The 13,093-nt window shown below is 49.3% G+C and overlaps 1 protein-coding gene across 7 annotated transcripts in view; it reads left to right on the top strand.

Moving 5' to 3' along the window:
- Positions 1 to 3,553: 3,553 nt before the first annotated feature.
- The window catches only part of AK4 (adenylate kinase 4), a 66,585-nt gene continuing 57,045 nt past the window's right edge, over positions 3,554 to 13,093 (top strand). The window contains exons 1-4 of one of the 7 annotated variants that reach the window (XM_005610526.3): positions 3,576 to 3,724; positions 4,143 to 4,400; positions 8,216 to 8,285; positions 8,799 to 8,969. In XM_005610526.3, the coding sequence (XP_005610583.1) occupies positions 8,948 to 8,969 (22 nt within the window). In that variant the 5' untranslated portion in view covers positions 3,576 to 3,724; positions 4,143 to 4,400; positions 8,216 to 8,285; positions 8,799 to 8,947. Of the gene's footprint in view, positions 3,725 to 4,142; positions 4,401 to 4,463; positions 4,981 to 8,215; positions 8,286 to 8,798; positions 8,970 to 13,093 lie in introns of those variants that run through there. The other 6 variants (XM_005610525.4, XM_023641944.2, XM_023641945.2 and 3 more) reach the window with 6 other exon arrangements.

Below are 13,093 nucleotides of genomic sequence, written 5' to 3'. Positions count from 1 at the left end.
AGTGGGTCAGTATCCTATCTGCGAACTGTGGTTGGGGTAATCACATCATTAAAAAAATCCAGTGAGGTATATTAAATTACATTCCAAAGGTACACTTTGAAGTACATTACAGTATGTGACATGATCCCTGATGACCAAGAGATCCTCTGACGTGCTGAGATGATTCTGGGTGGTGCATGGGCATGGCTTTAGACAATATTAAACTGACTATGGAGGAAGTATTCCCTTCCTAATTCTATCTTGAGTTCTGTGATTACAGATAAACAGAGTCCCATTTAGATGCCATCTGTCTTACACACCTCTCTCACACTTGTAAACAACCCCTTACTTTTTCTTTTTTAGCAAAGATTAAGCTCAGAAACTTAATGGGCAGACAGTCAGTAGATTCCAGCTGGAATTTGGTAGCCTTATTTTATTTTTCTTGCATTTATTTTAGTGTATCCTTTTATTTATGGTTACTGAGTTATATACAGTTTCTTTTTCAAATAAATTATTTAAACAAATTGAGTCGATATAAAGAAACATGATCAGCAGATAAGAGCCAAGGTGCTACAAGGTTACAGCAGATGGTGAGAGCAGGCTGGAAATGAGTAAAGTGTAGTCAACAGGAGCACTGTGCTCCGAGTGAGACAATCTGGGGCTGAGTCCCTGCTGCCGCACCAGCTAGCTCTGTGACATTTGGCAGTTCACCTAACCTCTCAGAAACTTAGTTTTCCCCTCTGTACAATAGGAACAAGACTCTCTACCTTCTTTGCAAGCTTGTGAGAATGTGATGAAGGAATGCGTGACGTGTGATCCAAGGTGGACTTTTTATTACCATCGAGTGAAGTTGCAGAGGCAACACGGCATGACGTTGAGTATGCCGGGAGGAGGAGGCGCTGGCCAACGATAGCAGAGTACTTATTACAGGCAAAGTGCTGGCTGTCTCTGAGGACAGAAAGGTGAATAAAGTTTGGCCCCTGCCCTCAGAGTTTACTTTGTCTACAGCGGAGACAAACACTTAGATGTATATTATCTTGAAGACTGCGATAAATAGTATAAATGGGTTTAAAACCCTAGGCAAAGCAGAGGTTGATCACATGAGTTTATGTGATAAGAATAGCTACCATTTATTGAGTTTGTTCCTCACAATTTGGGAACTGAGGTCAGAGAAGCCAATGATCAGAGAGGCTAAATAATGGTTAGTAATTGGGCCATGGTTAATCATGGCGATGATGTTCATGATCCAATACTTATTATGTGCCAGCACTGTGCTGAATCCTCTATATCCATTATCTCATTGAAGCCTCACCACAAGCCGGTGAGATAACTGCTATCTCCCTTTCGCAGATAAGCAAACTAAAGTTCACAGAGCAGGAGACTTGCAGAGTTAGTTGAACAGGCGCTGTTGCAATTTGATCCCAGGGGCGTTTGACTCCAAAACCTGTGTCTTCCACTTCCTCTGCTTCCGGTCAGCACGGAGCTGTGGCACCCTTAGGTGGCTGCACGTGGGGAAGGGCTGTTGAGGGGTCTTTTGTGCAATTCTCCGTTCCAGACCTGGCTGGGTTTCTGCAATGAGTTTACCCATGTCACAACTCCTCTTTCTGTTTCATAATCGAAGCTCCTAAGCTCCTAAGGCATGAAGTTCTAAGACCCTGTGAGTTGGCTAGCCCTGCTCATAAGTTTGTAAGGTGATGTTGGTAAAGACATTTCAAAAGTGGTCAAAAGAACCGGGCAATAGGGCAGGTAGGGTATAGCGCATTACTTTTGGGGGCTAGAAGCCCTATTTCCTGTGGGAACTTACAGAATCCATTCCTGATAGCTACAAAGGGAACTTCCAGATGTACTAAAGCCACCTCCTCATTTTAGAAAAAGAAGAAAGAGGTTGAGGGCTAAGGTCCCACAGCAGGCAGAGGAATCAAGAGACCACACACCTCCCCTCTCAATGCTCATTTCACTAGAGCAGTGGTTTTCAGTGCCGTCTCCAGATCAGCAGCCTCAATGCCACCTGGAAACTTGCTAGAATGCCCACCTCAGACCCACAGAATCAGAATCACCCCCTGGAGTGGTTTGGATGCATGCTCAGGTTTGAGAAGGACTGCAAAGTATTTGCTAGATATTATCTAGTTATATAGCATATGTTATATAGCATATATGGCAGGAAGAAAAGGGAGATATAAGTGGCACCATCCCCTTTCATTAGAAGCTCTTCTCCCTCCTTGTTTCCAGGTGAAGGGGCTCAGTGCAACAACCTCCTGAGGTCTACAGCACACTCTGAGATAGTTTAGACATGGGAAGGAGCCTATGGAACAGATGCTGGCCTGGGGTCGGTGGCCTGGGTCTGCTGCCAGGTAGCCAGATACTAGGTAGTATCCCACTGTCTGTGTGAGGAGGCAGTGGGGGAGAGGGGCTGGGCTGGGGGTACTATGCTAGGCTCCCCCTCCAGCCCCCTGACAGAGACAGAGCAGCCAGGCATCTCGAGGAGACTCTTCCCCACACTGTCCCCACGATCTGTGTGGGTCCCTCCCCATCCGTGAGCCATGTGTGGTGACTCTCAGATCTCAGCGGTGCATTTCCCCAGAGGCAGGAGGCCTGTGGAAGGGGGGTAGAGGAGGGGAACGGGTGAAATGCAAAGGAGTTGGGAAGGCACCTGTGTGCCCTGCCGAAGATTTTTTACTTTATCTTGAAGAGACAATAATACCCGAGGTGGGGAAATAATAGAAATTGACTTGCACTTTAGCAATATCTCTGGCAGCTGCATCGAGGAGGGACTGGAGAAACTGGAGACTCCTGGGGGTTATTGCACTAGTCCAAGTTGGGAGTAAGGGCTGCAGGCAAGGAACAGATTTAAGAGGACAGGGATTGGGATGTGCAGGGAAGGGAGGGGGGAGACAGCCCCATTTGGACTTGGTGAGTTGTAGGTGTAGAGACAACTTGCTGGGCCCTGACGTCCTGGAACCACCTGGCTATAAGGTCCTGAGCGCAGGTGAGCCATCATCCCCTCCTTCCTTCTTCCCAGAACGGCGCTTTGGAGTCAGGCAGCTGAGCGTTGGAAACCCCCGCTGGAATGTCACCTCCACGAGGGCAGGCTTCCATCTCTCTGGTTCACAGCTGTACGCCGAGCGTCTAGAACGGTGTCTGGCACACAGTGGGTGCTCAATAAACACCTGCTGAACGCGTGAATCAACGGATGAATGGCCATATTCCAGCCTCCGTTCTCATCTGTGAATACCCTACCCCGAAGGGTTGCCGCGTAAGGAAAGCACCCAGCTCCGAACTTGACGCACAGTAGGCGCGCAACAAGTTGTATTTTTCCTTGCCCTCACAGTTGGCGGGGTCCTTAGGCGACCACAGAAGACTGGCTTCTGTCCCTCGCGCCTTCTCCGCCTCCCTTCGCCCCGCGGCCCCGCGGGATGAGGGGAGCGCGCGGGCGGGGAGGACGCTGCGGGCGCAGCGGGCCGGGGAGGGGGCGCGGCGGGCGGCGGGCAGCGGGCCGGGGAGGGGGCGCGGCCGGGCGGCGCGGGGCCGCTCTCCCAGCTGACGTCAGGCGCCAGGCCCGCGCGGACGGCGGGCTCGGAGCGGGGGCGGGCGGAGGCGGCGCCGCCCAGCGGGATCCGGGCCGGAGGCCTCCGGGAGCGCCGCGTCCCGGCCGGCCGAGGGGGCGTCCATTTGGCCGCTTCGGGGAGAGAGGCGCGGGCCTCCGGCTCCTGGCGGCGGGGAGCGCATCCGTCCACCCTAGGCGGAGGTGGGCGCCGTGCCGGCTGTGCGGGTGGCAGGCAGCAGGCAGGGCGACTCCGGGGATGTGACAGCCGCCGGGGAGGGGCGGAGGCGCGGAATGAACGCTGCCCACGTGCGGGGACCCCGGCAGGGGCTCAGCTCCCGGCCGCCCGGGCGCGCTGGCAGTCGCCGCCTCCCCCGTTTCCCCCGCGCGGCGGAGACGGCGTGGGGCGCGAGATGGAGGGAGGGATGGCGTGGGACCGGCCGCGCGGACCTCTGAGCCCCGAAGGCTGAGCGTGCCGGGGCGGGGGCTCGGAGTTCCCCGCTCGCGGCGTGGGGGCGAGGAGGGCGGGGAGGTGTAGCGTGGCGCCTTACTCCGCCTTCGAGCCGGCCCCGCGCGGGGCCGAGGGGAGGGGTTGTCTCCAAAGTCTCTCCTTCCCCTGCAGGGGCGGCCGGCCAGTCCCCGCGCGAGCCCAGGGTGTCAGCGGCGGGCAGAAGGAAGAAAGTTCCCGGGGCTTCTCCGGGGCCGCTGTCCGGCCGCCCCCTCCTCGCCAAGGCCATGGCTTCCAAACTCCTGCGCGCGGTCATCCTGGGGCCACCCGGCTCGGGCAAGGGCACCGTGTGCCAGAGGATCGCCCAGAACTTTGGCCTCCAGCATCTCTCCAGCGGCCACTTCTTGCGGGAGAACATCAAGGCCAACACGGGTGAGGGGGTGCGGGGCGAGGGGCGGGGGCGAGCGGAGTGGGATGAGGTCAGGCCGGGGAGACGATCCGCCCCAGGGGCCCGGGCTCCTCTGCCACGGGCGCCCTTCCCCCGCCCGCGTGTGGTCGCAGGCTCCTACGTGCCGGGGCGCATGCAGCCGGTGGCCCGCGCCCGGGAGCCTTAACCGCGCCCGGGGGGGAGGCCAGGGCTCGCGGGGAGGAGGCTGGGAGGTGCGAGCGGCTCGTCTCTGCGCCCGGGCTCCTCCTGCCTCGGGGAAGAGCCGCTGTGCACCGAGCTGAGCGCCAGGCGGCTGCCGACCCGAGCACCCCTCTCGCCCCGCTTCCTTAAGGCGAAGCCGTCCCCTGCTCCCCTCGTCCCTGGTGAGCCGCGGCGCCCCCTCCTCTCCCGGAGCCCCGGCCCAGCGCCGCCCACCTGTGGGAGTCGGGCCGGGCTGCGCCGGGGGCACCTGTGGCGCCGCGGGACTCGCCGCGCGCCCTTCCAGCCCCTCCGCGCAGCCTCGGGCCTCTGGGCTGAGCCGTGGGTAGCTTTGAAAGGCCTGTCTGTTCGCTGCCGCCTTCTAAGGTAAAGTCACCCCAGACTCCCCCTCCTCCCCAAGCCGGGGCCTGGCTGTTAGGAGACCAGTGGGAGCCTCGATCTGACGAATTACGTTTTGAATCCGGCTTCCCTGGAAATGGCTTCTTGAGAATGCCTCCTTTGGCTTGCGTGGTGAATTTGGGGATACAGGTCGCCGATCTCTTAGTCTTGCGGTCCGGCCCTTCTCCCCTCCCCTCCCACCCCGCATTCACACCAGTTCGTAATGAATTGGCGTTAAAAGGCGAGAGGGAGCTGTGGTGCTGCTGCGGGGTCCACAGCCCTTCTGGGATGCAGATGCTCATCATTAGCGACTCGTTTGTGAAAACCTGGTCTTGCGAATGAGGGGCTCTGCTATCGCCTCTGTTCTCATCGGTGTCCGCGGGGCTCATTGCCATTATAGGGTGGCTATGGAGGGATCTTCGTTACAGAAGCAAAGATGAGTTTCAAGAAGTGGGTGGAGCACTGTGCTGGAAAACAGAAAGCTTAAAAGCTAGGAATTAAGAAGTATCTCAAAGGCAGAGTTTTATTCATTATCTCTTAAGCCGGTTGCAAAAGATTTTACTTTGATTTTCAAGAATATCTCCCCCCACCCCTAGTTCTCAGAAGGAAGAGTTTTGTGTACCAGATTGCACCTCGAATTTTCTCTTGCACCTGGAATTTTCTCATGCGGGTGTTGTTAGCTCAGTTGGGTTTGTTTTAATTTTAATACCACATTCAAATGCATTTTCTTCTTCCTGTGTTTGGAATGCAGCTTGGGGAGGGAGCTGTATGAGAGGGCAGGCTGGCTCTCAGCCAACCGACTTTGTGATTGGGTGGGCTTCTCGGTGATAGGGAGAAGGCATAGTGATGGCAGGGCCCGCCAGGGTGGGGTTGAGCCGGTTTCTTAGCCTTCCCTAGGCCTGGTGGGAGCAACTTCAAAACGTCCATCAGGGGACTGCATTAGTGGCTCTCTCCATTTTTAAAGAGAGTGTCATGGGAAGTGGCTTATTTCTTAGAGGTTTTGAAAAGTTTCCACTTGCTGTTTTCCCTTATTCTCATTTTTTTTCATTTTAACTTTCTTTTGTTCTGAATTTTAGTTTCTGTTCTCTTCCAAATGGCTTCATTTCCCCCTACTGTTTCTCCCTGGACTAAGAAGTGACTATGAAATGTTTATATTCTCTTTTTCTTTATTCTGTTGGGAATCAAGTAGCTTTTGCATAAACCAATTTAAAAACTGTTTGTTGGGGAAAGAAGAAAAATAAAGGACAGCAATTTGTTTTGAGAGTGGCTTCTTTCTCGTGGACGTAGGTGCTCTCGGATTATTTTTCTCTCTCAGAAGGTCTAAGAGTCTTACAGGCTCGCTGCCTGGTAAATAACACATTTCACAGTATTTATTTTTCTGTTACCTGCTGTTTGCTTTTAGCTAATTTCCCGGTAGAGAAGCATAACAGCCCCTCTGTATGTACCCTTTATAGTTGAAGGTTTGAAGGAGAGCATGAGGCATGGCAAAACCCCAGGCGTTAAAACCTTGGTAGGAGTTTGAATTGGAGAGTAGCTCAACCATCTGCTGCAGCCTGATTGCCGGCCTACCCCTGTCCACATGGCTTTCCTGCAGCCACTGCCTGGTGAGAAGCTGCTCCTGCAGAGTAGGGCTATTCATTGCTTCTGGAACTCTTCCCTCCCCTGCCCTGGCAGAATTCGTCTCCTTCCTCTGCACATAGCTTGTTGATTCCGTAGCTGCTGTCACGTATGGTTGTAAGGCAGCACAGCAAATGTCAGTCAGATTCATCTAATAGATATTTCCTGAGTACCTGCCATGTGTCAGTCAGTGTTCTAGGTGCTGGGGGCTAGAGCAGTATTTCAGATAATCTCGTGCCCCTTGTTGTCCCTTCTACCTTCACGATGTTCCAGTTGCCACTGAGACTTAGAGGACTGGGACTGGCAAAGTACTTAATGCATCTAAGGACTTCAGCAAGTCTGTTTTGAAGGTGTGGGTCATGAACTCTATCTTCATCTTCCCCAGAAGGAGTCAAACAGTCTTGCAGCCATCAAGTCCATCCTGCTTAATTAGCCCTGATTTACCGTCAAAGTTTGTACTTACTTTGGGTCTGAGATTAGCCGCGTGATGGCTGTCACCCATTGGCTCTGCCTAGTCAGCCTGGAGCGGTGCAGGCCGAGACTTATCAAATACCTTGTTTGAAGACGCACCCCCAAATCTTTGGCTCATGTTTTCTTTAGCAATTTGCATGAGTAAATAGAAGGGAGAGTTCTCTTAGGTTGCCAGGAGCTGGGCCCTACACTCTGTCATAAGGAATATTAACTTTTCTGTGTGTGTGTGCATGTGTATACAGATGTATGAGCGCATGCACACACACAAACACACACACATGGCTGGCACTCAGTAGTAAGTTCCATTAAACCTTTTTTTTTCCTTTTTCAGTGAGGAAGATTGGCCCTGAGTTAACATCTGTTGCCAATCTCCCTCTTTTTGCTTGAGGAAGATTGTCCCTGAGCTAACACCTATGCCGATCTTCCTCCATTTTGTATGTGGGATGCCACCACAGCATGGCTTGATGAGCAGCATGTGGGTCTGCCCTTGGGATCTGAACCTGCAAACCCTGGGCTGCCAAAGTGGAGCGTGCAAACTTAACCTCTACGCCACCGGGCTGTCCCCTAAACCTTTTTATATTTGGTGATAGTTTCTTCTGTTGAGTGATGGATGACTGAAACCTCCCTTGAGGGATGTGAGAATCCTTTCTTGAAGGTTGGACAAATAGTGGTATTTAAAAAAATCACATTATTCTGTGCTGGGTCTATTATCTCGTGTGCAGGAAAATTGGCACAGTTTCCTATGGAAGCAACTCGGACTTGACTGAGAGAAAAGATGTTCAAGAACAAACCTGTTTCTGCTCTTAATTAATATTAACTGCAGCTCTTTCTGGGGTTTGCCAATGGGACTAGCATTTCAAATTAGACTGGGCTGAGCCTCTCTTCTCTGAAAAGATGACCTAGTTCAGAGGGCTCGGCGTTTTTTGGTACTCATTAAGGATAAATGTGTCTTTTCTTATGTAAGGGGGGGCGCTTCTGAGAATTGGAAGATGCAGAGGTTCTGTTAGGCTTGAGAGACAGAGGTCAACAGTGTAACTAAAGCAACTTTAAATGTTAACCTTTTTGTAGACCGTATAGGGTCTTGGCTTATTACAGGATTTCTAGAATATGCTGTATTCCTTTTTTTTTTTCCTAGCCTGGTGAGATTTGGCATGGAGCGCAGGTCAAGGATCTGACCAGTTTTGAGGCATCTCTCCAGTCTGAAGGTCCACCCACATCTCTTTATTTTTCTGATTTCTTTGTCTGAGGGTTTGTGCGCGTATTTGAAGAGTTATTTATGACTTGAATGAGCTGTCCCATGACAGTAAGTCTGCCTTAGCCACACGCTCAGCCGAATCTGAGCATTCTTCCAGTATGGTAGTTTTTAAAAAGTTGCTTTTTCTGATCAAAGTCATGCCTTATAGAAAATTTGGAAAATGTGAAACTGTGGAAGACACTGAAGAGACAAGTAAAAATTACCCATAATACCATTCAGACACTTGAAAAGTCTAACGGAAGTTATTTTTCGGTTCTTTTCTGCATATTTGCCCCGCTACCCCCAACAAACTAACTTGGCATTATATTAGTTGATAATCTTTCCCCTTCCACTTAGATCTGTTTTGTGAGCACTTTCCTGTGTTCTTAAAGCTTCTTCAAAAACCTTTGTAATTTCTATACAGTGTTCCATTCATTTACCGGATGTTTTTTGAGTGCCCACTCACATATTCCTTTGTTCTTAGAGGTGAGAGTCCACAGCGAGGTGAGGGGACAGAAGCTGAGCACATATGGAATGAACAGGATGGTCTGCAATACGGGTGCATGTTGTGAAGGAAATGAACCAGTGATGCGTGGGTGACCAAGGCTAAGGTGGACTCTCCTAGGCTGTGTGATGAGGGCTGCCTCTCTGGGAGGTGAGTAACCACGGAATGAACACATCCTGCTCTAGGAGCAGAGTGTTCCAGGGAGGAGGGATGGCAAGGGCAAAGGCCCTAAGGTGAGAACCAGCATGGCTCATTTGAGGAACAGAAAGAAAGGCCGTATGTTCAGGGAGCAAGGGGCATGTGGACAGAGGTCAGGAGAGAGAGATGAGCAGGTCCTAGAAAAGATTGGATTCTATTCTAAGGGCACTGGAAACCTATTGAAGGGTTTTAAATAGGACAGTGACATGAATGGATTTATTTTCTAAAAGTCGACCTTTGGGATGCTGTGTGAAGTGAGTCCAGGTGAGTGAGTGGTACCAGGGAGACCAGTGCGGATGAGAAGAGTAGGCTGTCACTTGCACTGGGTGGTAGTGGCAAAGGAGGAGGGGGTGAAGGGCTTTAGGATATGCATGAAGGCAGCGCCAACTGCACAGAAGGAGTCGGTTGTGGGTGACGGAGAGGAGGTGATCGACAGCGAGTCCTGGGATTTCAGCCTGGACGTCTGAGAGTTGAACTAGAGTGTGTCTGACCAAATGGTGTGGGACGTTTGGGCTATTTGCTGTTTAATAATGCTCTTCTGAATGTCACTGTATGTAAATCATTGGATAAATAGACTTTCTTTGGGATAGCTTACTGGGAATAAAATGACCCAACCAGAATAGTTTTCAAACCTTAGCAGAAGAAGGGAGTTTTAAACTTGTCTTGCAAACATCCAGTCACGATCTCGGTGTAAAAGTGGCTGCTACGTCTGCTTTATTCCTGTACTTTTTGGTCTTACTATTGTATTCAAGTACAGACATAGATACACGTACATTTGTATGTATGTATTTGAACTCTTGTTTTCTGATGATAGAGATAGTATGTGTAAGTTATCAAAAGTTTAGAAAGCCAAGAAAGATAAAGAAAACAAACACTTGTAATCCCACTAACTGGAAGGAAAAAACACTGTTAATACTTTTATATACTGTATATCTTTCCAGACTTTTTCAAGAATATGCTGTGTATTACTGTCTTGAAAATTCCTTCTTTGTTTCACAGTGTATCATTCAATATTTTCCAATGTCATTCCCATTGGTTCTTTGAGTTTAGTGCCCTTGTACTATTTCAATATAATTTTTCCTCCCTTTTTGACTTTTTTGGAAAGGTCATACATGAAGATGGTAACGTTTTCCAAGAAGTCACTGGGAGTGGAGTGGGAGGTCTCCCCTCCCTGACCCCTGGCTCCTCAGTTAGACTCCATTCGGGTACCTGCTTTTTACTTTTCTTGGATGTTCATCCAAAGAATTTGAGCATACATATATATTGTGTATGTATATATAGCAGTGCCTCTTGTTTTAAAAAAGTGTACACATTTATACTTCGTTTTGCGTTCCTTTTTTTAAACTTAGAGTGGCTTAAACATTGGTTTCTACTAGCATGTGTCATTCTTCCTCATTCCTGTAAAAAATGGCTGCATGCTCTTTTATCGTAGAGCTGGACCATATTTTCTAACCGGCCATTCGCAAATGTTTTGGTCTCAGGACTTCTTAACACATTTCAAACTCATCGAGAACTCCAAAGAGCCTTTGTTTCTATGGGTTATACCTATAGATACTAACCATGTTAGAAATTAAATCTGAGAAATTTGAAAGATATCTATTAATTCATTAAAAATTACAAGAATAAACTTGTTACATGCTAACATGATGTTTTTCTATGAAGAATAACTATTTTCCAAACCAAAATCCAATGAGAAGAGTAGTGTTTTTGCATATTTGCAAATCTCTTTGAGGTCTGGCTTAATAAAAGAAAGCTAGATCCTCATATCTGGTTCTTCATTTAGTCTGTGTGCCGTGTTGTTTTGGTTAAAGTATTGGAAAAATATCTGACTTCACATAGATATGTAGCTAGAGAAATGGGGAAATTCACAGACCCCTGAAAGAGTCATTGACCCTCAGGTGTCCTTGGACCACACTTTGAGAACCGCTGATTTAACTAGTCCTCTGTTGATGGGAATTTAGGTTATTTACAGTCCTTTGGTAAACACGCATGCTGCACTGAATGTCCTGGTAAATGTGTCTTTCAACAAATGACTGCGTGCCTGGCACTGTTGGCTTGTGGGATCCGAAGAGGTGAGACAAGCTCTGTTCCCTGAAGGAGCTGCTGTTTACTGGGAGAGGGAGGTAAGCAAACTGTTTACTGGGAGAGGCAGGTAAGCAAACAAGTACAAAGTAGGAGGCTGCCAGATGTGCATGGTAGGTCCTGGGGGACACAGCGAAGAGGGGGCCCGCCCAGCATTCAGGAGGAGGGGTGTTAGGGAAAGCTTTGTAGAGGAGATGATCCCCAAGCTGTGTTTTGACAAGTAAGTCCAGCTTCCAGGTGAGGAGATGGGGCGGTCATTGCCACAACGCACCTTGAACTCCTCTTCTAGAACTTGTTTGCGGTCCACAAGAGATCACTGCTTTTGTGGCTTGATCACACCTTGTCATCGTAATCCTCATTCATCTCTTAATTGTTCTGTCAAAGGAAAGGGTTATTGCACCTGCCCCAGATTCCCTTTTCCAGCTCCTACTACCCGTGCTTACCTTTAAGATACACACAAATGTAGTGGCATCACAGTTTAGGAAACTTTGAAACTTCTGCTTCAAACTCCCTGGAACTCAAAGTGATGGCAACTGATCATGAAACTAGTAAATTGGACCCAGGCTATTAGCTATAAATCCGTCCATTATGAAAGGCATATCAAATTCCCTGTTTCCTTTAAAATTTACCGAGTAAATTGCTAAACGGTGTTATATTGTGCTAGTCTGCTCTTTAACAGTCTGTGCCATCCATGTTGTGAAAAGATTTAAGTAGTTGGAAATTACACTTTTCTTGTAAAGTTTTAGACAGCGTGCTTCCACGGTGGATCTGATATCTCCACCATGTGTTTTGCTGTAAGCAAAAGAGATTTGTTTTGGAAGCCTGAGCAGGTAGTAGGGGCTGTGGCTTCACTCTGTGCCTGTCGCCCCCCTGCTTGGTGTTTAGTTCTGAGGTTGGCCTTTGAGACCTGGTACCAAAGGGCTCCTTTGTACAGCCCCGTGAAGTCCAGATAGACGGCCGCTGTTATATTTTAACAGTCTCACCTCCAAGTCCCAAGACTTCTTGTACTAGTTAAACAACAGATCCGGCAGCCAGCATCCCTGAGTTAGCCGGAGACTGATCGATTGGAATAGTGCAAAGTCACTCCTGCTCATCAAATTCCCAAGAGGCTAGAAATCAACTGTTTTCTGTTCTTCACCACTTTCTTGTTGACCAGCCGCCTGTGGCCCTGGTTCTTTGTCATTCGTGGGACGTGGTCCTTAGAACTAACATTTGCAGAGGGTCAGGTGTGTGCCAGACCCTGCACTGGCCAAGGGATGCACATTATCCTCCGGTCCACACACAGGTCTACAGAGCAGTTGTTAGTTCATCATTTTACAAATAAAGAAATGGCCTCGTAGAGATCAAGTCACTTGCCTTGGGTCAAACAGCTAGTTAAACAGAGAAGCTTGCCTTCCAACTTGAGGCTCCAGACCTGGTTCAAACTTCCCGTTGTGTGAAGCTGCCATCCAGGAACTCCCGTACCTGTGACATGTCCACCTCATGTCTTTTAAATGCGGCACTGGGACAGGGGACGGCCGGCAGACATCGCAGCTTAGTTCTCCACAAGCACACTGAGATCCAGCAGGTTCTTGAAGGGTGAGCTAGAGCTATGTAGTTTGTTGTTGTTCTGTCTCTAAAACATTTTAAAAAAAGAAACACCGACTTCCTCCTCCCTCGCAAAAAGAAAAAAAAAGACCAAAAAAGTTCTAAAATAGAAACATATGTAATTGTGAGGAGGTAAAAATTGCTTTTCATCGTAAGGTAAGAGTTCTGGAATGATGCTTGAACTTGTTATTTCCTTAGTCATTTGACAGATGTTTCTGTACCAGAGTTAGGTACGAGGAGGCAGGCAGGGGTACCCTAGGATGCGTCCAGTCCAGGGTTCAAGTTCTAGGTTCCGCGTTAGTTCCCATGTGTCCTGGTGGGGTGTGTGTGGGTGTGGGTGTTGTGTTGAGGTCGTGGACACGGTGGGGAGGGCGCAGTTCAGATGTAGCTTTCCCCCGTTAGCCTTT

The sequence above is a fragment of the Equus caballus genome, chromosome 5 (genome assembly GCF_041296265.1).
Source record: "Equus caballus isolate H_3958 breed thoroughbred chromosome 5, TB-T2T, whole genome shotgun sequence".
Classification (NCBI taxonomy): Eukaryota; Metazoa; Chordata; class Mammalia; order Perissodactyla; family Equidae; genus Equus; species Equus caballus.
This window is presented reverse-complemented; position numbering and strand designations above follow the sequence as displayed.